Source organism: Phragmites australis, chromosome 10 (genome assembly GCF_958298935.1).
Source record: "Phragmites australis chromosome 10, lpPhrAust1.1, whole genome shotgun sequence".
Classification (NCBI taxonomy): Eukaryota; Viridiplantae; Streptophyta; class Magnoliopsida; order Poales; family Poaceae; genus Phragmites; species Phragmites australis.
In genome coordinates, this window is record NC_084930.1 from 1,342,563 (window position 1) to 1,368,056 (window position 25,494).

At 44.4% G+C, this 25,494-nt stretch overlaps 2 protein-coding genes across 4 annotated transcripts; one reads left to right on the top strand and one right to left on the bottom strand.

Moving 5' to 3' along the window:
* Positions 1-2,279: 2,279 nt before the first annotated feature.
* On the top strand, positions 2,280-20,610 carry LOC133931229 (serine/threonine-protein kinase ATR). 3 transcript variants are annotated; one of them, XR_009911860.1, is made up of 17 exons: positions 2,281-2,585; positions 2,681-2,834; positions 3,497-3,609; positions 3,718-4,052; positions 4,145-4,269; positions 4,806-4,950; positions 5,021-5,557; positions 5,650-5,725; positions 6,281-6,593; positions 7,113-8,369; positions 8,453-11,780; positions 11,845-12,414; positions 12,947-13,570; positions 13,657-13,851; positions 13,947-14,117; positions 18,576-18,728; positions 19,213-20,610. XR_009911860.1 is itself a non-coding variant. In XM_062378068.1 (16 exons), the coding sequence occupies exons 1-15, from the start codon at positions 2,420-2,422 to the stop codon at positions 14,112-14,114; spliced, it is 8,106 nt and encodes a 2,701-aa protein (XP_062234052.1). In that variant the 5' UTR covers positions 2,280-2,419; the 3' UTR covers positions 14,115-14,117; positions 19,213-20,610. The 3 variants fall into 3 exon arrangements, 2 of the variants coding, with proteins under 2 accessions (XP_062234052.1, XP_062234051.1); XM_062378068.1 differs by lacking the exon at positions 18,576-18,728 and having other exon boundaries at positions 2,280-2,585; XM_062378067.1 differs by lacking the exons at positions 18,576-18,728; positions 19,213-20,610 and having other exon boundaries at positions 13,947-14,327.
* Positions 15,930-17,804, bottom strand: LOC133931231 (transcription factor bHLH93-like). Its single transcript, XM_062378069.1, has 4 exons — positions 17,040-17,804; positions 16,743-16,916; positions 16,485-16,655; positions 15,930-16,361 (listed from the first exon to the last, which is right to left on the bottom strand). Exons 1-4 carry the CDS (start codon positions 17,547-17,549, stop codon positions 16,281-16,283), a joined length of 936 nt encoding a protein of 311 aa, XP_062234053.1. The 5' UTR covers positions 17,550-17,804; the 3' UTR covers positions 15,930-16,280.
* Positions 20,611-25,494: the final 4,884 nt, after the last annotated feature.

A 25,494-nucleotide genomic window follows, 5' to 3' on the forward strand; every position in this document is an offset into this window, starting at 1 on the left:
AGCCTCCAACAAGGCAACTTCTGTCTCAACTAAGCAACAACATGCTGTCTGAGATGCAAGGACAGGCAATACAAATACTGCATGAGTGCACCCAATTCACACTTATGCACATTGTAACTGTTTGAACACATGGATCCTGCAAGCATCCCATAATAGCAGAATGGAAATGATGTCTCAACCTTTTCCAGATTCTGTTTTCATCATGACTAATCGACTATAAGCAAGACATGTGCCACCTATAACTGCATCGAAGGAGGGGAAAGCCAGGGTTGCCAAGCGCAAGGCTAGAGCTATACCACCTAAGAAGATTGTATTTGTCAAGAAGAAGAAATGAGTTGCATCTGAATCTGGGTGGTCAACATTTTTGTGCAGCGCTTTTGCTCTTTTAGTCCCAACAAACATCTCTGGCTGCTTGATATGTAATAGGCTATGTTAGTTAGCAAAGTTATAGTTTAGTTAAGTTAAATTAGGTCAAGTGCTCCAGATGGATGACCTGAAATCTTATGTTTCAGTATTCAAAATATGTATGTTATACACTATGCAGATCAGTAAAATTACCACATTTTTGGATATTATGCACACTTTATCATCTGTTTACTATATGTTATTCATCACAGATCAATTGGAACACATGGTTGCAGGCAACTTGGATTGCATTTTAGTTCAAAACACCAGATACATTCATTTTAGTTCAAAACGCCAGTTACATGCATTTCAAAACACTTAACCAACAATAAATACCATTGCCATTGCTACTTCAGTTATTTAGTTGAAGGCAAACCAACAACACCAAACCAAACAACAATAACACACACACACAACTACAATTGCCCTCAGAATCCATGCAATTTCCTTTCCTAAACCTAACCGTGCCATTGCTCTGGCTATCAAATTTGATAGTTCTTCTTCTTTTGCAACGAAATTGAAATGCTTCCTATAATTAACAAGTTTTTGCCCACAAAATGGCTCTGTCATTGACGCCTGTCGACGACTACCACAAGCATCTGCAGTACCACAAGCATCACTATCAAGCTCCCCAATCGCCTTTAGGTACTTAAAGTAGTCCTCTTCCCAGAGCCAAAAATCACAACCCGACCCATCCCTCTACACAAAAACACAAGGAAGCTCAAAGATAGTGGGGAGATTTGCCTTGCCCCTACGCCTAACGGATGAGCCGAATCGGTTATGGAGGAAGGCGGTGGCAGGCTAACGATGGTACGATAGGCAGTGGCGAGCGAGAGGGTTAGTGAGAGAGTGAGAGTGGAGATTAGGTTAGAGACATGTGCCTAAGCAAAATACTTGAAGGGCACATGTGAAAAATGTACTTCCATGTTGGCATGACAACATCGGCTCCCAGAGGCTAGCGAAAGGGTATAGACTTGCAGTGCACCACTTAAAAAGTTTTACGACATAGAACCGAAAAAAAGGTCATGGAGGCCGCCGGTGTACTTTCCTCATAGAATTATTTTAGATATGATCCAATTAAATTAAGCAGGCAAAGTGTTAAATTTTCAAATTAAGAAGAAGTAAACCGTTTGCTTGACCAAATTGAGTTTTAGCCCTAAAGAAAGCCCAATTTGCATATGCATTTGAAATTGAGCCTTATTTACGGCCCAACCGACAAATTCCCAACCAAGCTGGAATGGAAGGCTATAACTGCAGCACAGTGACCGCCAACGCACTCCACTCCAGAACTTTTTTATTTTTTAAATAAAAAATTACAAATATATGCAAATCTATCCACCGGAGGGGTGATAGATCCCTAAATTTTTTTTTTCTCTTATTGTACAAATCATATTTTTGTCTTAAAATTTTTATAGAGCTAGAAGATAGTATCCTCTACGTCATATAATTTTTTTAGATTTGTTTCATTACTATTTCTATAGTATTTTAAAATTTGAGAGTATTAAACACAATATTATTATTTATTTTTAAATCTATCATCTTTCAACTGGACAAGTCTAGATTTACATTTTTTAAATATATATATATTTATAATTTTGTAATTAAAAAATATGAAAATATAAAATATTCTTATTTTTTAATAAACTCTTAAAGTATAAATTGTAGTATCTAAACTCACCTAAATACTCCATAATACATACGCACTCACCACGTATCTCTTTCAAACGCAAGTTAAAACCTATAATCTATACTTATACTCACCCATTTATCTTGAAAAAAATGTCAAATCTGTCGAACTGTCACACCTATCGTATCGTATGTGAGAACCCTAAGAGCGAGACTCGATGAGACACGAGTGCATCCGTTCTCATCCGTAGGACTCGCCAAACCCCTTCTCAAAATTTTCCTCCACTTGAGGGGGAAAAAAAGTCTCCTCCGATTCCATTCGAAATTAAGGAGGGAAAAAAGGAGCGGCAGCGCAGGCGGCCGAACCCTTCCGCCCCGCCCCCCGGCCATGGCCACCCGCTTCACCCTCATCAACGAGCTCCGCGAGCTCATCGCCGCCTCCTCCTCCACCGCCTCCGCCTCCGCCTCCGCGCCCGCCTCCGCGCACCTCGAGGTCAAGCTCCGCGAGGTCCTCCCCAATCTCCTCCGCGACTACGTCGTCCCCTCCGCCACCGGTCAGTCGCCGCTCCCTCCCTCCGCATTCTCCTCTCGCCGATTGCAAAGAGCCGATTGAGCTGACCGCTTGCGTGGTCGCGCGTGCGAGGTGCAGCCACCGAGAGGGAACTCAGGGAAGTCACCGCGGTGCTGAGGCTGGTCGCCTACACGGCGCTCAAGTTCCCGGGGGTCTTCTACCAGGGTCGCGCCGCTGACGTCATCAGCGTCATTGGCCGCATCCTCCCCTTCCTCGCTGACCCCAATTTCAGGTAGTTCCTCCTTCATTCCTCCCCCCCTTTCCATCCTCAAAACCCTAGTCCAATCGCTCCTCACACTAAAGGTTGCTTGGATCTGTGGTTGCGCGATTTGATTGTGGCGGCATCTATTACTACCATACTATCAACTGGTAAGCAGCGGTGGTGGTATGGCCGTGCTATTTCATTGCGACCGTGTGTTGACATTCCCCACTTGGTTCCATACTTTTCCTAAACTGTAGACAATTGTATCTCGTTTGGTATGCAGCGTTATTGCTTATTGTCCATTTGATACTCGTTCACATCCAAACGTGGGATGGGTTTTGCTGATAATGTGTGGTTCAGGCCTAAGGTGCAGATGGTCACTACTCACTAGTGCAGCCGGCTACCTGTGTATCAAGTTACCAGAATATCAAGCTACCTGCAACCGGACATAACGATAATTTTAGGTTACTTGTTGTAGTGGAAAAATGGCCTATTTAGGCTAACTGTTTAAGTCTGCTATCTGTGAAGTCTTCAAGGTATAATGAGAACTAGAAGTTTAATGTGGGTCAATATTCTTGTAGCCCTTGGAAGGAATTCGCTATAATACTGTTACCTAAGTGGCGCAACAGGGTATTTCACTTGCTTTGCGCGCCACCTGTTGTTTACATATATGCTGTGTCTTCATGCTGCAGGTCGAGGCATGAGCTTATATTCAATGCACTTTGGAATCTTCTCTCGGTTCTCCGCACAGGTGACCGAGAGGCCTACAGACAGTTTTTCCTGGATGCCATGGTTGCAGTAGAAGGTGTGTGTTTTGTTCCTCTTAAATTTAATTACAGTCCATGAATAATTGTACAAGTCAATTAGTTAACTTATGCAGAAAGGGTTTGAACTTGACATCCAAATCCAACAGATGTACTGTATGTGGCATCAATGCATGATGAGAGTCCTAGTGGTGTGCCTCCTGGAAGATTTTTAGTTAAATGCCTATGCGGATCCTTCTCAGATATATTGAACTCACCTGGGATTTTTAGCGAGCTCCCAGTCAGTTGTCAGCCTATGAATGGACCTGGCGTGCTGGTTGATCTGACAGGTGATGCAAGATGGCGTCCATTTGCCACTTCGCTGATTAAACTAGTTAACAAGTGCCTTACAGATGGAACCTTGTATGTTGATGGGCTTGTTAACATGTCATTTGTTTCCGCTGCTTGTTCTATTCTCTGCTATTGGGATGGATCTCTGCACAAGGTTGGTGTCTAACACTTTTAGTTGAGCCTTCATGATTTTTTATAGTTTTTTGTTATACCTTTGACACACTGGTGATCAATCTGGTGCAACAGGTTTGCTTTGATTTTGCACGTATTGTTGCCACAGTGATGACTGTTGAGATTCTTCCTATGGAAAACATTATTCGTTCAATTACATGCATCTTGAGCCAGGACGTTACCGAACTTTCTGATATCAGGTATACTTCTGTTCATTATTTCTGCTTCTAGTTGAAATCACTGCACTCATTCTGATAGAGATAGGTTAGATCTTGGATGAAATGTTGGGTGCAAAATTGTAATGCTGGATTATAATTTGCACGTGTTTTTGGTCATGGATTTACGTACTCTTTATCTTTATTCTTACAAGAATGTTACCCTACTGCAATTTTGGGATTTGCTCCATGTTTAGTCCTATTATGCCCATGCTAAATAAACACTATTCTAATCTCCTCATGGGGAGTGATCGAGACAATTCATAATTAGTTGCATTTAAAGGGAAGAAAAATACTAGTATGGTAATGATTGAGGCCTTGAAGGGCAACATGGTAATTTTGTCTACTACTGTAATTCCTGACTTCTCGTGCACAAGTCTAAAATGACTTATATATGGAATAGGAAGGTGTACCTTATAACGAAGGTTATATTTTCACCTGAAAAACATAGGATGTATTTTCCGCTCATTATTATTTTATACATTGTCACATACCATTATACTTTATCTTGCTTTATGCAGAGATGCAGATTATGACTTTTCAATGGGAGCATGTCTTCGTGCACTGCATTCTTCATGTCCTGGTTATATTGTTGAATCTACAGCTGCTGATATTGTAAATGTTTTTCCAAGAGTGGTACAGACCAGCAAGAGTGCAGAGCTTCAGGTTAAATGACCAACTTGATTTTCCCAGGTTCTGCGCGTACTTCCATGTACTAACTGCTAACCCTTTGCAGGTTGCAATGTACACTGCATACAAGAGGATAATTGAACTCTGCTCCCCACAAGTATGTAAACCAGAAATCCTTCTGAAGCTGCTTTACTTGCCGAAACCTTGCAGCAAATTGATCGAATGCATTCGAGTGGTTGTTGACAAATTTGGTCAGAATTTTTTTACTCTGGATGATGGTGATGGTCGAAGCAGCCCTAAGGCAAATTTTGAAGATTTTGACTTACTAAAAGTTGGCCAGAAAAGAATAGCACAGAATGATGAAAACATTCTTGCCAAACGTCAGAAGATCAATGAATCAAGATTTTCTGCTGGCATTGGATGGGAACTAGAAAAGGATTATGGTTACGCCCTTCAACTGTCTTTAAATTCACTTATTAAGTGCCTATCACCTGATAATCATGAGGCTTATCCATTGGACCCTGAAACTGCTATAGAGGTGCTTAGTCTGCTGTGTATTTCGTTATGTGTTTATCCGAAGACAAGTCTATTTACTAGAATTTCTAAGCAAGTTCTTTCCTGGATTTCTTGGATTCACACACAGGTAGACATAAAAAATCAGAGACCTGAATGTTAATTTATTTAGGTTGTAATTACTTTCTAACTGTGCCTCCTAAAAATTGTTGAATGATGCAGGCAACCAAAAGAAATATGTTTTCCTTTGACATATCACTATATTTTGAAGCTCTTCATACTGTGATGCTTCTCCAATGTGAGCCTTCCTTCCACTACTGCTGTCTTTAGTTTAGCAGCATTTTGCGTTTTGGACCTTGTGAGCTGTGATTTGCTTATGAAGTGTATTTGAAATTTCAGGTTGATTTGTTTAGACAGAGCTATAAATATGTGCAAATTGTTTATAACCCCTTTAAAGTTTGGTATACTTCCTACTTTTGCAGGACCTTGTTTCGTAGCTTAGGCTAATCCTGTAAGATTCCGATCGGCATTGCGTTGGATTATGATAATTCCGTTTGGTTTAATCCGTTTTGGGTATTTTATTCTTTGGCTATTATTTATTCGAAACCAAGTTGCAGACAGAGATACTGTTATGTTCCAAAAAACAGAACAAATAAGTGGAATGTGAGAGTAAGAATCAATGAAAAACATAATATGTCTAAATCAGTCTGCTTTTCCAAACAGAATGCAAGATTTCCCTGATCTGCTTTTTAACAACTTTAAAAATAAGCACTGTACTGCTCCGCACCGCGACCACAGATTAAGCTTATATGACTTTAGTAGTTTACACTTTTCTGTCTGAATGTCTGTGCAGTCTACCTTCCTGGACACACATTGATTGATGATAGTACTCCAATATATGCTGATCTCATCAGCTTGCTGAAACTGATTTGGGATGATGGTCATTTTGTCACTCAAACTTGTTCAGACAACAAGATAAAATGCCTTTTGATGCAAGTCATTGCTAAGATTGGCAATAAACAGAATTCTGGATGTGATCTTGAAGCCCTTGATTTGGCCATCCATAATGGAACTGCCGAGATTCAAAACGAGGCTATTATGTCATTACCCATCATTGTGTTGTACTCTGGTCCAATGATGATTGGAGCAATGTTTAAGAAACTTGAGTGAGTGGACATGCTTCTGCTTTCATGATTTTAGATTAGGCATACTTATCCAGTTTAAGCTTTGTAATAAATGCAACAGTGAAATGCTGGTTGGGCTATGGTTACCATATTTAAGGCACTGCCGTGTTGAGAAATATTTTATTCGTTCTTCATTACGTTCTTCATTACATCATACATGCCATTATAGTTTTCAATTTAGTTCTAAAATACATGTAATTACTAATTCCATGATTTCAAGATGATATTTTACCATATCTTCCTTATTTACCAAGGTCATTTACTACTATGGACTAGAGTAATTCACAACATCACCGGATTGATAAGTAACCTAATGCGGGTTTTAAATAAGCGTTTCTTTTGTTGTGCAAGATCCTAGAAGGGCATCTATTTAGGAAGAGGGCAGAAGGTTATTCTGATGCGCATATAACATCTTCTAGCTTCTTTTTTTTTCGTTTTTGCTTTTTTGGCTTAGATCTGCAAAATATGACAGCCTCAAGTTGACTTGTTTGCTTGCTTCAGGTCAGTGGGTGCTTTAGGACTCGAGAAAGTGGGGAAAAGCATTGCTTTTTCACTTGGTTTTCTATCTTGTTTAAATGGAACCACTGATTACACTGACAATGTGGGGAACCATTGCAAGCTGTTCTTGGACAAGAACTCTGAACAACCAGTCTCAACATTAGATCTTCTCTTGGGAGGTTTCTGGTGTCCTCGATGTGATGTCAGGAGAACTGTGCACAATGAGGAGCAAATTTCTATCATGGACATTGCGTTGTTACAAGTTGAGAATATTGACTTCAAAATTAACACCTCCAAGGCCCACTGTCTTTTCTTCAAGTTTCTCTATGCAGAGACTTCCGAAGAATCTATAGTTTCCGTGGTTGAAGTTCTGCCACGAATATTGAGGCATTCTAACAAACAGGTTTTGCTTGAGACGAGAATGCAATGGGTTCAATGTGTTGATTTTCTACTACTTCATGAAATGAAAGCTGTCAGGGAAGCATTTTCTGGTGTAGTTTGCTGCTTCTTGGAAAAGAATGTTTCGGATATTTTGTTCTCTGATGGACCAGGAATGAATGGAGGGACTAAAGAACTTAAATTCATGGACAAAATAAAGTTTGCTTTAACTGAAGCTGAAGACTCTCAGATTCTTCTGACGCTTCTGGAATCAATTGGTACAATTACGAAAGCTAGTGATATTCATGGAGAAGTTTTCTTCTGCTCATTTGTATTACTTATTGGTCAACTTGACAACCACAATTCCATCATAAGGATGGCCACATTAAGATTAATTCTCAGATGCTGCACTTACTGTTTCAAAGGAGGACTGGATCTCTTCCTCTCGAAATACTTGCATGTTAGAGATAATTTATATAACTATCTGTCATCTATACTTGTGACTCGTCCCATAGTGATTAAAAATTTCGCTGAGGATGTTTTAGGGATTAAGACTGAAGAGCTGATTAAGAGAATGGTTCCATCAGTTATACCAAGGCTTATCGTGTCGCGCCCAAACAATGACCAAGCTGTTATTACTCTGCGTGAACTGGCATGCCATCTAAACACTGAACTAGTACCACTGATCGTAAATCTGTTGCCTAAAGTTCTCTGCTTTGCTCTTTTTTACGAAAATGGGCAGCATTTACAATCTGTTCTACAATTTTATAAGACTGAGACAGGAACTGATAGCAAGGAGATATTTGCAGCTGCTTTGCCAACACTGCTTGACGAAATTGTATGTTTTCCTGGGGAATCTGATCAGATTGAGACGGATATAAGGTGATTCTTCTTTTCATTAGATATGCATCTCTTTTCATTAGGAACAGTTTTATAATGAGTACTATTGAAATGTTAATTTTCAGGACAGCAAGAATTTCGCCAACAATTCAAAATATTGCTAGAATTTTGACAGGCAATGACACTCTTCCTGAGTTTTTGAGGAATGATTTTGTCCGCCTCCTCAATAGCATTGACAAGAAGATGCTTCATTCTGATGTCATGAAGCTTCAAAAACAAGCTCTCCAGCGAATAAAGAAATTAGTTGAGATGATGGGCCCTTATTTGGGTACACATGCACCAAAGATTATGGTTCTGTTGATTTTTGCCATTGATAAGGAAGCTCTTCAGATTGATGGTCTTGATGTATTACATTTTTTCATAAAGCAATTGGCTGAAGTATCGCCTAATAGTATCAAGTATGTTATGTCCCAAGTTGTAGCTGCTTTCATTCCATCTTTGGAAAAGTTCAGAGGATGCCCTTCTGTGCACTTGAACAAAATTGTTGAAATCCTAGAAGAACTTGTTGTGAAAAACAAGATCTTGCTAAAGCAACATATACGTGAATTACCACTGTTGCCTAGCTTACCATCTTTATCAGAAGTAAATAAAGTAATACAGGAAGCTAGAGGGCTAATGACGTTGCAAGATCATCTGAAGGATGCTGTTGATGGTCTTAACCATGAGAGCTTAAATGTAAGGTACATGGTAGCTTGTGAGTTGAGTAAGTTATTCAATGCTAGAAGGGAGGATATTACTGCTCTCATCATTGGTGAAGATGTTGCTGATTTGGATGTAATAAGCTCTTTAATTATGGCTTTACTTAAAGGGTGTGCAGAGCAATCAAGGACTGTTGTTGGCCAGAGACTAAAACTAGTTTGTGCAGATTGTCTTGGTGCACTGGGTGCAGTTGATCCTGCTAAGTTTAAGGTAATTTCTTGTGAGCGCTTTAAGATAGAATGTTCAGATGATGATCTTATATTTGAGTTGATCCACAAGCATCTTGCAAGGGCATTCAGAGCTGCTGCTGACACTACAGTGCAAGATTCTGCTGCCTTGGCTATTCAAGAGCTACTAAAATTGGCAGGTTGCCAATCGTCACCTAATGAAGACGATACGAAGGAATCAAGTTATTGTGAGATGAGCTACAGGGGCCAGAAGTTGTGGGGCCGTTTTTCAAACTATGTCAAGGAAATAATTGCCCCGTGCTTAACGTCAAGATTTCATCTTCCTAACATGACTGATTCTGCTTTAGTCGGCCCAATATACCGCCCAACAATGTCTTTTCGGAGGTGGATATATAATTGGATTAGAAAGTTGACATCACATGCAACTGGATCCCGTTCTGATATTTTTAGTGCATGCCGTGGAATTGTTCGGCATGACATGCCAACTGCGATCTATCTCCTACCTTACATGGTCTTAAATGTTGTTTGCTATGGTACCCCAGAGGCTCGTCAAAGCATTACGGAGGAAATCATGTGTGCGCTCAATGCAGCTGCTTCTGAAAGTAGTGGAGCTGCCGTTCATGGAATTACATGGGGACAGAGTGAGGTCTGTATTCAAGCCATCTTCACTCTACTTGATAATCTTGGGCAATGGGTTGATGACCTCAAACAACAAATTGCTCTGTCCCAGTCTAGTTATGCCATGGCTGGAAAGCATGGAGGTAAACTAAAAGATGAATCATATTCTGATTATGGCCAAGAACAAATGCTGGTGCAGTGCAGCAATGTCACTGAGTTGCTGGCTGCTATACCTAAAGTTACTCTAGCTAGGGCCTCGCTTAGATGTCAAGCTCATGCCCGTGCTCTCATGTATTTTGAATCTCATGTCCGGGAAAACTCTGGGTCCTCCAATCCAGCTGCAGAGTGTAGTGGCACCTTTTCAGATGATGACATATCTTTTCTGATGGAAATATATGGAGGATTGGATGAACCTGATGGCCTCCTAGGTTTAGCTAACCTGAGGAAATCATCAAGCCTACAAGATCAGCTTATCATCAATGAGAAAACTGGAAACTGGGCTGAAGTTCTAACCTTATGTGAACAGGCCTTGCAGATGGAACCTACTTCTGTCCATAGACATTCTAATGTTCTCAATTGTTTGCTAAACATGTGCCACCTTCAAGCTATGATCGCACATGTGGACGGTTTGGTGTGTAGTATACCTGAGTATAAGAAAACTTGGTGCATGCAGGGAGTGCAAGCAGCTTGGCGATTAGGGAGATGGGATCTCATGGATGAGTATCTGACCGGGACCGATAAAGGTCTGGTGTTCAACAGTTATGAGAACAATGCTTCTTTTGACATGGATCTTGCTAAGATATTCAAAGCCATGATGATCAAAGATCAGTTTATGGTTTCTGAAAAAATTGCCCAATCCAAGCAAGCGTTGCTTGTACCTTTGGCTGCAGCAGGTATGGACTCGTATATGCGTGCGTATCCTTATGTTGTGAAGCTACATATGTTGCGCGAGTTGGAAGACTTCAACTCCCTGTTGGGAGATGAGTCATTTCTTGATAAGTCATTCGGTGTAGACGATCCAAAGTTTCTGAAGTTAACAAAGGATTGGGATAACCGTCTGAGATGTACACAACCATCTCTGTGGACAAGGGAGCCTTTACTTGCTCTCCGGAGGATGGTTTTTAGTCAGAGTCAGATGGATGCTCAGGTCGGGAACTGCTGGCTTCAGTATGCTAAGCTCTGTCGTCTGGCTGGTCATTACGAGACAGCCCACCTTGCAATACTGGAAGCAGATGCTTCAGGGGCTCCTAATGCTCACATTGAGAAGGCAAAGTATCTCTGGAATACACGGAAGTCTGATAGCGCTATAGCTGAACTTCAGCAAACACTTCTCAACATGCCTGCAGAAGTTTTGGGAAGTGCTGTCCTTTCATCTCTTTCTAGCCTCTCTCTTGCTTTGCCAAATGCACCTATCTCTGCAACACAAGCATCAAAACAGAATCCAGATGTGTCTAAAACCCTTCTTCTGTATACTAGATGGATCCACTATACTGGGCAAAAACAGAGTGCGGATATCAAATATCTCTATAACAGAGTAACAGAATTGCAGCCCAAGTGGGAAAAGGGCTTTTTCTGCATGGCAAAGTTTGCTGATGATTTGCTTGTTGATGCTAGGAAACGGCAAGAAGATGAGAAAATTGCTTGTGGAGCTGGACCTGTCCCTCCAAGCTCTTCTAGCTCTGTAAGCAGAGCAGCCGAAGAGAAAGAGAAGCCTTGGTGGGATATGCTTTTTTCAGTCTTAATGTTTTATGCAAAAGCACTTCACAAAGGCCACAAGAATCTTTTTCAAGCACTACCTCGAATGCTTACTCTTTGGTTCGAATTTGGAAGCATTTACATCCGTGATGGATATTCCTCCGATAAACGAATGAAAGATACTCACGGAAAGGTAAAACCTATTTTCATTTTTTTTAAAACCATTCTGTTTAAGGGACTTAATCAGCCCATTGCAGGTGTTAAGCCTCATGCGTGGCTGCTTGAAGGATCTACCAACATATCAGTGGCTTACTGTGCTGTCTCAGTTGATCTCCCGTATCTGTCACCAAAATGTTGAAGTTGTCAGAATTGTCAAATGCATCATCACATCTATTTTACGGGAATACCCTCAACAAGCTCTTTGGATGATGGCTGCAGTGTCAAAGTCAACAGTTGCTGCAAGACGAGATGCTGCTGCAGAAATATTACAATCAGCGAAGAAAGGATGTCGGCGTGGGAGTGAAAACAGTTCACTGTTCACTCAATTTCCTTCTCTGATAGACCATCTTATTAAGCTCTGCTTTCATCCAGGGCAGCCGAAGGCGAGAACAATAAATATCTCAACAGAGTTCAGTTCCTTGAAAAGAATGATGCCACTAGGAATTATCTTACCTGTCCAGCATGCTTTAACTGTGACTCTGCCATCATATGATACAAATATGCCAGATCAGTCTGGTTTTCACCCTTTTTCAGTTTCTGAGCATCCTACTATAGCTGGGATAGCCGATGATGCAGAAATTCTTTCCTCCCTTCAGAAACCAAAGAAGGTATGTCTAATATTGCCTTGCTTGATTTACATTTGTACGAGGAGCAGCAACTGTCTTAGGCAAACTAAGGGCCCGTTTGGTTGGTAGCTAGCTTTGCCATAAAACTTCTGTGGCAAGAAAAATGACCGACTAACCTTAGGCAAGCTTTGGCAAAAAAATGTTTCTATGACGAGTGGGCCAGGAAACCAAGAAGTTAGGCAAGCTGGAATTGTGGCAGTAGCCAAACACTGACTAAGAAAACTATGGCTGACTAACCTTAGGTGTGGCAGCCTTAGTTACCAACCAATCAGGCCCTAAATTTACATCAAAAGTCATTCTGAATTTTGTTGGATGGTATATGTTGCGGCTAATGTGGGTACAAGTCATTGTTTAATTTGGTATTGGAGTTATCAAGGGTCTTTGCCACTTTTAATAAAAGTTTGGGTTGTGTGATGTGCATTCATTCTTCCTAATTTGAGAAGTATCGGAGTTAACCATAGCCATACTTACTAGACTGGTAGTAACTGACAAGCATGACCATTTTAAAATTCAGGTTGTTTTCCTTGGAAGCGATGGTGTTGCTCGCCCATTTCTATGCAAACCAAAGGATGACCTTAGGAAAGACTCACGCATGATGGAGTTCAATGCAATGATCAACCGTCTCCTCTCCAAAGTCCCCGAGAGCCGCAGGAGAAAACTTTATATCAGAACCTTTGCAGTGGTACCACTTACAGAAGATTGTGGAATGGTAGAATGGGTGCGCAATACTCACGGTCTTCGGCATATTCTTCAGGACATCTACATTACTTGTGGGAAGTTTGATAGGTTGAAAACAAATCCACAAATCAAGAAGATATATGACGTATTCCATGGCAAAATACCTGATGATGAGATGCTGAAGACTAAAATCCTTCCAATGTTTCCTCCAGTTTTCCACAAATGGTTCTTGACAACATTCTCTGAACCAGCTGCATGGTTTCGTGCCAGAGTGGCATATGCACATACCACCGCAGTTTGGTCGATGGTTGGGCACATTGTTGGGCTTGGTGACAGGCATGGTGAAAACATCCTTTTCGATTCGACAACTGGGGACTGTGTTCATGTGGATTTTAGCTGCTTATTTGATAGGGGCTTGCAACTTGATAAGCCTGAGGTGGTGCCATTTAGGCTTACACAAGTAAGTAGTGAAGCCTGTATCCTAATTTCTTGTCGGTGGTTTTACAAGCTATGCGAAATCTAACCTATAACATGGTCTAACTGCAGAACATGATTGATGGCTTGGGCATCACTGGATATGAAGGCGTCTTTCTTAAGGTTTGTGAAATCACTCTATCGGTTCTCAGAACTCACAAGGAGACTCTCATGACTGTTCTTGAGACCTTTATCCATGATCCACTAGTAGAGTGGACGAAATCTCACAAATCTAGTGGAGGCGAAGTCCAGAACCCACACGCACAGGTATGAATATGCATCAAGGGCATTGGGTGTGTGTTTGATATGGCTAAACTAACCACATGGATATTCTAAACTGTTTCTTGTTACCAAACACCCAGAGGGCTATTACTAACATCAAAGCAAGGCTCCAGGGAGTTGTCGTCGGTGTTAAGGCCAGTCCATCCCTGCCACTCTCCGTGGAAGGCCAGGCGCGCCGCCTGATCGCGGAAGCAGTCTCCCTCGGCAACCTCGGCAAGATGTACATCTGGTGGATGCCTTGGTTCTAACAGGTCCTTCCTTCCCCTAGCTAACTACTATGTATTTATGCATGATGACTTGCAAGAGGCAGACAGGAACTTTAGGGAGAAAGTGGCGCTTTGTTCTTAGCCCCACATCTGCCTTATCCCTGATCTACCTATTATTGCTTCGTACTGAACATGCTCCTGGCATTTTGGGCTATCCAGGTATTACTAGTATAAATTCTTAGTATTAGCATAAAATCTTGAGTGCTGTGTCAAGACCGGTGGCGTTATAAATGCTTGATCCCATTTGATTTACCAAACCAAGGTGATTTACTGACTCCAGCAGCATAAAATACTTGGATCCATGCTGTACGTAAATGGAGAAGAGGCAAGACCAAGCGAATAGGTTTAGGACGCCGTGTCTCAGATGTCTGCTATTTTGTGTCTCTGAATTGTAACATTGTATACGTTTTAGATGTTTTAGATGTAGTAATAACTTATATTGAAGCTGTAGTATGCAGTATTGAGCAGATACGTGCACCCTTGTAGTATGCCGGCAATGTCAGTGGATCTGCCTGTTGAGCATGGGCTGGAACCTTTTACAGGTGGAGCCCCGGAGTGGAGAGAGAGAGAGAGAGAGAGGAGGGATTAGGAACGCCCCTGCTGGCCCTTCCTGCGCGGGTCATCCATGGCCATGCCCCGGTGGTGAGGTGGCGAAGGCCAGGGAGGCACCCCGCGAAGCGACCGCGCAGGAGATCACCATGAAAGGGTCGAGACCGGGCAGTGGCTGATGCTCATCATTGCACGAACGGAACAGTAGCCGTGTCAGCGCTTAATATGCTATGCGGGCCCGACCGATCCCACTCGGCACACCCGCCCAGCGGATGGAACCGTGCAGTGATCGGAGGAGAGGACCAGGCCGTCTCTCGCCGGCAGCCTCAAGATGAACGGTAACTGCTCCTTTGAGCACCTTCATTAGCCTGGCATTCTCATCTTTCTTTCTCAACCCCACTGGAGTGTTGATTGCAAACCTGGCATTCCCATCTTTCATATCATTACGGGAAGCAACGATGGTTGTTGTGGTCTGGGAGTCGACAAGAAAACTACAAACTTTGGAGTTTAGATTGACCAACTTTACAAGGTTGAGTGCACGAGCCTGCTGCAGAAAAACCACACATTCCCAGTGGACGAGATGTGCAAGTGTGGTTGCTTGCTACAAAACTAATAAGATTTGCTGAAGATGCCGCTGCTTTAGGAATTAGGTTGGGGCATTAGAAATTCAGGGTAGCAGACGGACGGCTAAGCACCATCTTTGTCTGCCTGATTAGACAGACAGTACTATAAATTAGGGGTCAATGATGTATACCCGGGGCCGGGGTCTCCTCTCCTCTCCTCTCCTGCCAACGAGAGAGACCCAACCCAGAGGCTGCTTGTTAATTGGTCCCCAACCTCTCCCCAGAGGCTGTGCTGAGGAGAAGGCCAAGAGATAAGACAAGGCCCGTTGATCCGCTTAGGTGGTGAAATCTTTCCCACATCTTAGAAAAAAGGAATTCGTGCAAGCAAGAAAGCAACCCGGAGGGAGAGAAGAAGAAACAAAGTTCTGAGTCTCGATCAGCGCCCGCATCAATCTCTTCTGATAGTGATCGGTAAAGATGGATGTAGCTTTGGGGGTTGGGTTCACCTCTTCGCTTTGTGTTGATTTATTAGGCGGCCGGAATCAGCTCGGGTCAAATTGGACAGCTTCAGACATAGTAGTAGCATGTGACAGCCAAAAGAGAGGAGCACAAGCTTGTGGTGAGCCTCTAGTGGTAACACATTGATCAAGCTGCGCCTCCCATTGGCAACGCAAACAGCCACGGCTAAATCACAGACTCAACTGGACATTCATTTCCAACATACATTGCCTTGATACAACCATGAACAGAGCTGAGGAACAATAAAAAAAATGGGGGTGCGAAAAGCAGAACTGATCAATCATTAAAAAGGCAGCAAGCTTTGTTGTTAATCGGAGAAGATTCATCACAGCTGTGATGATAGAGTACTACATACTCCACATGGTTGGTTATGATGGGGAGATAGATTGCAAAAAGGCCTCCCAAATCTGCCTCTGCCTTTTAACTCCTGCCCTGCTTCTTCTACTCACTGCTGCTGCTACTGCTACCACTACTGCTTAATTTATTGCTGCTCTCCTTCGTCCTCCTCCAGTCCTCTCTACAAGCAGCCTCCTCCATAGCCGGCGTTCTTGAACAGCTCCTGCTTTATCACGTCTGCGCTGATCCTATCCCTCTGCATCTGCGCAGCCGAAATAATCAGGCTGTCGCCAATCAATCAAGAAACAAACTTGTCGCCTCCAAGTTGCAGTTCAAGAAACGAGCATGGTGTAATGAATGGGTAGGCGTAGAGAACGAAAGATACCTCGGAGCAGGAGGCGTGCATGCCGAAGTCGTTGAAGCAGCTGACGACGGCCTGCTGGATGTCGAGCCCCAGCGTGTCGAGCGTGCTCACCGTCGACAGCAGCAGCCCGGGCTTCGCCGCGCAGTAGATCTCCACCCGGGTCTCGCCGCCCTCCTTCCTCTCCACGTCGAACTGCAGCGCACCAAAATCAACTGCGTCTCAGTGTCACGTTCCCAGCATTCACCTGATGCACCAGATTAATTTAGTAAATGGCTTGACCTTGGGGGTGTTCCTGGTGACCATCTCGTTGGGGTTCAGCTCCCGGAACACGCTGAGCATGCCCGGCGTCTCCTCCTGCAGCTGCTGGTCGATCCCTTGCTGCAGCAGCTTGATCCTCTCCAGCAGCTCCTTCATGTAGTCGATAGTGTCGCCGAGGATCGATGTCCTGTCCATCTACCCATCACAACCAAGAAGGCACATTTCATCAGCTGCAACACTCTGTTGTTGTGCTTAGATTGTTTGTTCTTTGTCCCCACAAGGGAAAAGAAAGAAGCGATTTTTCCTCCTTTTTCTTACCTTGCTGATCTTGGGCACGACGGAGCGGAGCATGGAGAGGCGGTCGTTGAGGCGCTTGCGGCGGCGGCGCTCGGCCATCAGGTTCTTGGACGGCATGCCCTCCACCCTCTTCTTCTTCGACGCCGGCGCCGGCAGCGCCGCGCCGGCGCTCTCCGCCAGCCCGGGCTCCACCTTGCAGACCCCAAGGCCGCTGACCTCCACCAGGGGCGCCTTGGGCTCGATGACATCAAGAAACCCCATATCGCCGCCGTAGCCGCCGTCATTGGGGCCGCCGAACGCGGCGGCGCCGTATACCTCGCTGAGGCAGTCGAACCCCGGCTGCGGCTGGTCGTAGGAAGCCGTGAAGGTGGGGAGGACGCTGATAGTGGGCGGCGGCTGGTGGCGTTCTTGGAAGGAACAGTCCATGGCGGCCGCCGCCGGGGAGAAGAAGTCCCCCATGGCATTGCACTCCCACGCGTCCCTCTTCAGGGAGAGGATCTCCTCCAAGAAGGCCTGCTCGTCCAGCTCCATCTCCTCCTTGCTTGCAGCCTCTCCTCTTGCTTGCCCGCCCTGTGGAACTCCTCTCTCCTTCAAGACCAAGAGCAAGTGCTGTGGCTTGTGAGCTCTGGTGTGGTGAGAGGAGGGGATTAATATATGGGGGACAATTATTCCCTGTGATAAATGGTGAACAGTGGTATTAAGGTTGGTTGAGTTGGGTTTTGATTAGGGAGGGAGGAGCGGCCTAGCCCCTAGCCCCTAGCCCCTAGGGACGGATGGGATTGCAAAGGAATCATGCCCGCCTTCTCACTTGCTCCTTATCCCATTCATTCTTTTGTTTAATCCCTAGATTTTGCTTATGAATCCTTAATTTGTGGTTTGCAGACTGCATTAGGATGTAGAGAGGCTCCCAATCTGGTTTTGTAGTATCGTGACTTGTGAGCCCTAGGGCAGGATAACAGCCATAGGGTCCAGGATTTCTCCTGTTGAGTACAGTCCTTTTTATTTCTTGTGTGTATTATAATTCGTTTCATTAGTGAGCTAGGGCCTGGGGGGATATACGATATGGTGCGTCATGGAGCAAAAAATGCCAATCCAAGGCATGGCTTAATAAGTATTGCTTACCAGAACTTGTTACCATGGCCTGTGGGAGCTGCGAATACCAAATTTGTACCAGATACCAACATGTCATTCTGATGGAGTTGGTAAGGGGTGTGATGATTGCTCTTATATATTGTATACCCAGGTTGAGAGAAAGTAAGTTGAGTGGGGTCGTGTTTGTTAAAAGAAGAGTATTTAGTTACTTGTATCTGTCTAGATAAGCTGAGCTGAATTTCTGTTTAATTGACTGTATCTGAGATTGTATGAGTAGACGCAGGAGCTAAGATTCTGATTGATTGTTCGTATAAATGTGATTTTATAACACTGATAAGTAGATCTGTCTGCATGAGTAAATGAAGCAGTCTGCATCCGTCAGAACAAGTTAAAATAGTGCATATAGATAAATAAATACGTTTTTTTTAAAATTATATACATCAATCGAGCTAAAATTATTTATAGGGTCAACCAATCACCTAAAAGTAGGAGGAACTTGGAAGATCCAAAACCATCTTTCCGGGACGGGCACAAACTTTAAAGAGAAAGGCATCAACACTCGTGAATCACCAGGCTCCACTGCACAGAAACTCTTGCCTGCGAGGAAACTTTGGTCAGGTCAGCTCCTCTTTGTCAGTTAAATGAAATGAAATTCTGTGACGCATATGTTGATTATTTTGTTGGTAACCTTCCTACGGCCACATTACTATACAGTGCTCTATCTGTTAAAAATAGTAGATATATTTTTTGAAAAAATTAAATTTTGTGTACTTTAATTAAATTATAAAAACATCAAGTATATAAAAATTATACAACTAGATTCACAATTTAAAATAATTTCACACTATATATTTGATAGCTATAAATAATATATTTTATGAAAAAAACTTAATCAATATTCAACTTCAAAGATCGAGCTTAAAAATAATACGTCTGCTATCTCTGAACGTAGTAAATATAAGTATAAGTGCTGTAGAGACAATACTTGAAACTAGATTCTCTGTAGTTGAGTAGAAACTGTACAAACGTGTATCCTGTCGGTTGGAGTTTATTGATTGGTTACTGACCTGACCGCAACAAAGTTACTCTCAATCCTTTTCAGCCATGGAGTACCGACATACCAAAATAAGATTTCGGGTGAATGATTAGGCTGTTGATATGATATCAGCCGCAGAAGATCACAGATGCGTCTGAATCGTAAACGGCTTTGGGGGGGCAGCAGCAGCGGCGGCCGTGTCAGGGGAGGTCCCCTGCTCATCTATACATTGGCATGCAAGTCTGCAGAGGGTGGCCCACCTGTAGAGCCCTACGTGTCCTCTCTCTCATGGCCATGGGCTTTTTTGAGTTGGGGGTACACCTGTGATTCTTTCTGTGTGGTGGCATCAGGATGCTGACTGCTCACCATGGCCCTCCCTCCACATCAGCTCATGGACTTCATCACTTGAGGCAAGTGGAGCAGATTTTAAGGAGTATGATCAAGTCTTCAGAAATGAACTTGGAAGAGTTTATCATGCACAGCAAAAAGAAAAGAAAAGAAAAGGAGGGGCCCAGTGGGAATATCATGATGCACAGGCCTTACTTAACAGGCTAACTAACAATACGCTGCTAATGTTAAGTTTTTCATGTTGGTGACTTCTAGTTTCCATTCATGCAGTTTCATGACTTTGTAAGATGATGCTGTCCATCCTTGTTGCTCTGCTCTACTTTTTGTGGGTAGTGGACTATTGGTAGAGCAAACTGCCAATTCAGATTTCAGGGGTTCAGAAAAGGTCTGGCTGCTAGTCATCTTGGGGCCAGGGACAGCGGCAGTTCCGCTCGGCGAGTGTGTGCTCCGATGGAGAAATAAGACGGGGCTGGCCTTTTCGTTGATCAGTCTGAGTGTTTTTGCTCATATTCTTGCTTGGCTCCTCTACCTCAAGCGGCTTCGAATTAAGGTAGATCTTCACTGCATTATTTTTGTGTTGGAGAAAGGATACTGTTATACTATGTCTTTGTGCAGTCCAAGAGAGTTTTTCTCTGTAAAAAAGGATAGTATATTCAGTTACCTAGCTTCCATACTGAGATTAATCTACACACAAACCAGGCCAAATGCCCCTACAGTCCTCTCTACAATCTGCAGCAGCTGTCACGACAGTGCTTCTTCCATCTGACATTGTGTACACAGGTGATCATTATAGTATTTAGTTGGTGGCTCCTATTGCTGTTCAATCAAATAATCGACCAATTCGGTAAGTTAACACCAACATAATTGATGAATGAACCAAGCATCAAGTTGGCATGCATGACTGTGCTGTGCATGCTTCAACAATGCACGCATGGGGAGCTAACATGACAGCAATGTCGTGTCAATTTTGATCAATATATTTATTTGACCTGTCAGTTTGCATGGAAAAAGAGCTGAGCTACCTACATGTGGCATGTGCATGGTTCATGTTCACTTCCGTAGAGACGTTGCCTGATGTACAGAGTACATAGTAGAGTTGCTGCTATCAATTGCTTGTGCCTCCTCTCTCTGGTATGTATCATGCGCTAGCTAGTTTTATGTTCATAAATCCATATTATTGTTTGCAAGGTCTGAAGATCGAACAGAATTAAACTGGCGCATATTGCATCTCTGTCAGGTTCAATGAACAAGCAGAGGTCAATTTTTGAGCAGAATTTGTAATCCCGTTTCTGGAACGGGGCGGTTAAGTTTATGCCCTTTTGCTGAAAAGTGGAAAAAGGCTTGAAATGAAATTCCTCCTCGCTCCCAGTTCCTAAAACAGTTTGACATGAATTAATCAGCTGTAACATATATTCCTCGTCAATTTTGGCATGAATGGATCGTATTCTTTTTCGTTAAGAAACTCAGTGCAGCATAGATAGATATGAAGAAATTAAAACTAGAGACGCATGTATGCATGCATAAATGTGGTGATGAATCTAGCTACTATATTCGATCGATGGATCCGCATGAGCCAAAGTTGGGTGACCAATACTGCTTCGTCATGTGAGTATATATGTGAACCGCTAATCTCTAGCTCAGCTGCTTGCAATGTCAAATGGAAAAGGACGTTGCATATATACCGTACCCTGCTGGCATGGGTAGCCACACATGTAGAGAAATCCAGCGGTTTCAACGCTAAACAGTTGGAGTGCATCATGCATATATGGTCACGGAATAATGAAGAACATGTGTAAGTACAGCAACTAGATCGTCGTCGACTATTATAAGTTTATAACTCGAGCCGGCCACTAGTGCATGCATGCATGACTATCGGAAAGCTAGAAAAAAATGCACAAGGCTTCACCATGCACGTTACAAGTGAACAAGATCGACGAGACGACGAAGAAGATGAAGTGACGAAGAAGATTGGCACGTACGCATCATTGGTGGTGCATGCACGTATGTGTGTTTGTATGGCCCCATCCATCGGTCTCATTGTTTCTTCTCCTCTTTTGCTTTCGTTTGTTTGTTTCTGCACCTGGCTAGTGAGTGGCTGCCATGTACCAACCTTCTCTCTCTCTCTCTCTTGCATGTGTACGTAATGTGTGCTACGTGCCGTTCGCAGGCACGAAAAAGATAGAGAAGCCGCTACGTTGCTCGTCGCAAGCGTCCAAGGGCCTCGAAAGGCTACCGAAACCGCCCGGAAGAAAACCGGCATACCGCCGGCCGGTTTTTGGTTTGTCTTATGTTACCTCTGATCCCCTCCCTCTCGATCGGCCATAGGAGGAGGAGCTAGCTTTTTCGTCGTGTCGCGTCGGGGACAGCGCCAGATCCCTGGCCGCAGCCTTTCTCTGCGCTTGGGACATTAAACAAGTTGGCAAACAGAGTGTTGTGACTTCATGCATGCAGTGAGATAATAAGGTGAAGAAGATAACATTGCAAATGACGTACACATTTTTTATGATTTTTGAGAGTTAATTTTTGATAATGATTTTAGTGTGTATCAGTCGAGGGACGTGTGGGCAACGTTTGCGAGCTGCGTGTGCTATGAACTTAAGAACACATAAGTTATTCAGGCTCAATCTTTCAAAAAGATAATAGCGCTACATTTTATGTATTTGATTATCAATATTTCGGAACTAGTTCCGGAACTGGTTCTTCTTTATCTCAATTCCTTCCTCTCTTTATATACTAGAGAGAGTGTGAAATTACAAGTAGATCCTATTGCCTTGATGGTACTGATGAGGCCATCCCATCCGTCAGACACCACTATGCTCACCTCACCCCGGTCAACCGATCTACCTGTCCCCTCACCGGCCTCGCACATGCGCCAGTGAAACGACCTGCCACGTCTGCGAGCCCGTCCTATAGAATTTAACACTACGGGACAGGGCATTACACCTCTGTACTAACCATGACCTGCTCACCGGGTGGAGTGCCTAGGGAAGAAAAGACACTTGAGTGAAAAGTATTTAATGAGAATATACTGGTTTGGTGAGTATTTGCCCTACGATCATGAATGCTGGTCACGAAATTTCCTTATGTGGTAAGGATTCTGGTCGCAAAGGCATAGATTGGTCGCACGGTGGGACCTTGCTTTGGGAAAAATCTTCTGCCAACTAGAAATAGTCGATGCGGGCCCACAGAACAGGGACCCCCCAATCTATACAGTGATAGTAGCTCCAAACCTCCCTCGCGGATGTGGTGGTCTAAGTGGTTTGCCACGTGGTTGCGGGTGGATCTGGTCATATCACCTGTGGGCCCCCAGGTCAACACAAATTTACCCCGGGAGTGGCCATGAATGCCGTATACTTTCGTGGCGAGCCCGCAAAACCGCATCTCGAGGGGAGGCTTTGAACTTCCAGAGAGAGAGAGAGAGAGTCGTGGGATAGAGAGAAAATCGTGGGAGAGAGATGTCGTGGGAGAGAGAGAGAGAGAAAATTGTGGTAGAGGGACATTAATTTCTACTGGACTTGAGAGAATTTTTAGCCCCCACGCACGACCTTTCAAATTTTGAGTTGGCTGTGCTCCACGCATCGGTTGGTGATATCGCACCGGTCTTATAAATTAGAAAGCCAAAGCTTGACCCGAATCCTTTCGCCATCTCTCACAGCCTCTAGGCCCAAGCGCTCAGAGTCCTTCGTCCTCATCTCCACCCGTGTCCCAGCAGCCACCCCTGTCGCTCCAGATGGCACCATGCATCGGCAAAGAGCCAGATTTTCCCAAGTCCAGGTGTACTGCGGCGAAGTTGAAGCAGATGTACGCCAACCGTCTGCTCCCTTGTTGCCTTTCTTTGGGGTACCGCCTAGGGGAGGAAGTGCCTACTCCTCGCAAGAGGGAGATCATGATGTTTACCTCTTTCTTTTTTGCTAGTCTCTTGCCGTCCTTTTCCAAATTCTTCACCACCATCATCACCTTCTACGACATCTGTCACCTCCATCTCAATCCCAATTCCATCATCATGTTGAGCGTTTTCGCTCACATGTGCGAGAACTTCATCAGGTTCGAGCAATGCCTCGATCTCTTCAGGTATTTTTACATGGCCCAGTTGCAGACCGGGCCAACTATCGGGAGCTACGAGTTTCTTTTGTGATGGCACTACGAGCTCCTACATTGAGATGGGCCTCAAGTTGTCGTGGTCAGGCTGGAGGGAAGAATAGTTCTACCTCAAGACAGAAGATTCATTGGACAACATCTGTGTGCCAAACAGACCGGCACAGGTCCTCGATAGCTGGGGAAGCTCGCCCGTGACCACTCTAGAGCTGTTGAGCCTCGCGGCCCGGGTCAAGACACTTGTGAACGCCGGTCTAGCCGGATCAGACATCGCCCACAACTTCATCAAGCATCGGGTGTGCCCCTTGCGGAAAAGAGCACATCCGGCATATATGTGCACCGGGAGCGACGACATCACTAGGGAGAGCTCTTTAGGTAATACCGCAACTCCTTCCATGGCGTTCTTTGTTTGTTCGTGCAGTGTCCTAAGTATCCCTCTTATACAAATCTCTGCGACGAGGTCGTCAAGTCGCTGGTCAAATTCCTCATGGCGGCAGCCCCGAAGAAAGATGCCCCCCCGAAAGATACTCCTGCATTGTGTGACCTCTTCCCGCTAGAGAGGGCTCATATCGTATTAATACTTTTGTCCTTCTCTCAGAAATTCCATCTTTAAGCCTTCTCCTGGATTAGGGTTTCACGGTTCACGTCGTCGCAGGGTCCCCCGAGGTTGATGTCTTGCGTCCGATAATCAACGAGATAACAGAGACCACCTGGAAAATTGATCTTGCTACCAGTATGCCCTCTCCTCCGCCCAGTGCTGCGCTGGTCTACCGGCCACCCAACTGCGATATCGGCCTAGCTTGGCTGTGGAGGTGACCAGACCGCTCAGAGTTGAGTAGCGACCACAAGCGGTGATTCTGTGAGCGATGTCGGTCAGCAAAGGGTCAACCAACATCGCTCTGACCAAACTCACCATGCCTAGACCTACTCCAACCAATCACGCCCCGACCAGTCTGGCTCCGACCAGGCGCACCCTGACTAGTCTTGCTCCGACCAGTCCAGGAGCGATCAGGTTGCCGCTGGTCAAGCGCCCACGCTCGTGGGGAAGAGACTGGCGGAGGACCCATTTGTCGCAGAGACGTCCAAACGTGCTCATGGGATATTGAGCGCCAATGGCTTGACCACCAGGCTGTCCTCCCCGACCAGCAGATCCAGTGGCTTTACGAGGACCAGGCTTGTCCTCAGCACACTGCCACCGCGATGAGTTCTCTGGTTAGGCGTAGATACGTTGAGATTTCTTTCTTTTCTTGATTTTGCAACTCTACTGTCACCGTAGGTCCTCGATGCCGCCTGTGGGCCTAGTTGTAACTCCTCCACCAGTACTTTAGCCATAAGTTTTGGTCCCCTAACCTGCAGTAGTTTTGGCCCCAGGGGCAATGATCGTGGCTCCTGCGCCTATTGATCTGGTCACAGAGCCCATCCCAGCCTTCGATCTGCTCTCCCTAGCCACGTTCCTCCCAGCTTCCATCCACAAGCTGATTGACAAAAAGGAAGCGGCTGCCAACAAGTGCGTTGAACTGGAGAGACAGGTGGCCGAAGAAAAGGAGGTATGGCTCGTGCTCTAGCAGAAGCGTGGTGAGCTCCAACGAGAAAAGGCCGCACTCGCCGCTGAACATACCCAACTTAGGGAGGACGAGAGCATCACTTGTAGAATTCTCCAAGATGCTTTTAAGGCATTCAAGGATCCCATGAGGAGCCTCGAGCTGGAGGTCATCAAGCCGAAGGACTCGTGCATAGCCTAGGCTTAGGCCTATGCAACCAAGGTTCTCTCAGAAAAGTTCTTCGATCTCCTGGGTATTCTGGCGACGAGGGGTGCCGAGGATGTGACACAGGGGGTGAGGGATGCGGTGGGGTACATCCTCTGGTGTTACCGCAGCCATGATCCTAACTTCAATCTCAACCTCA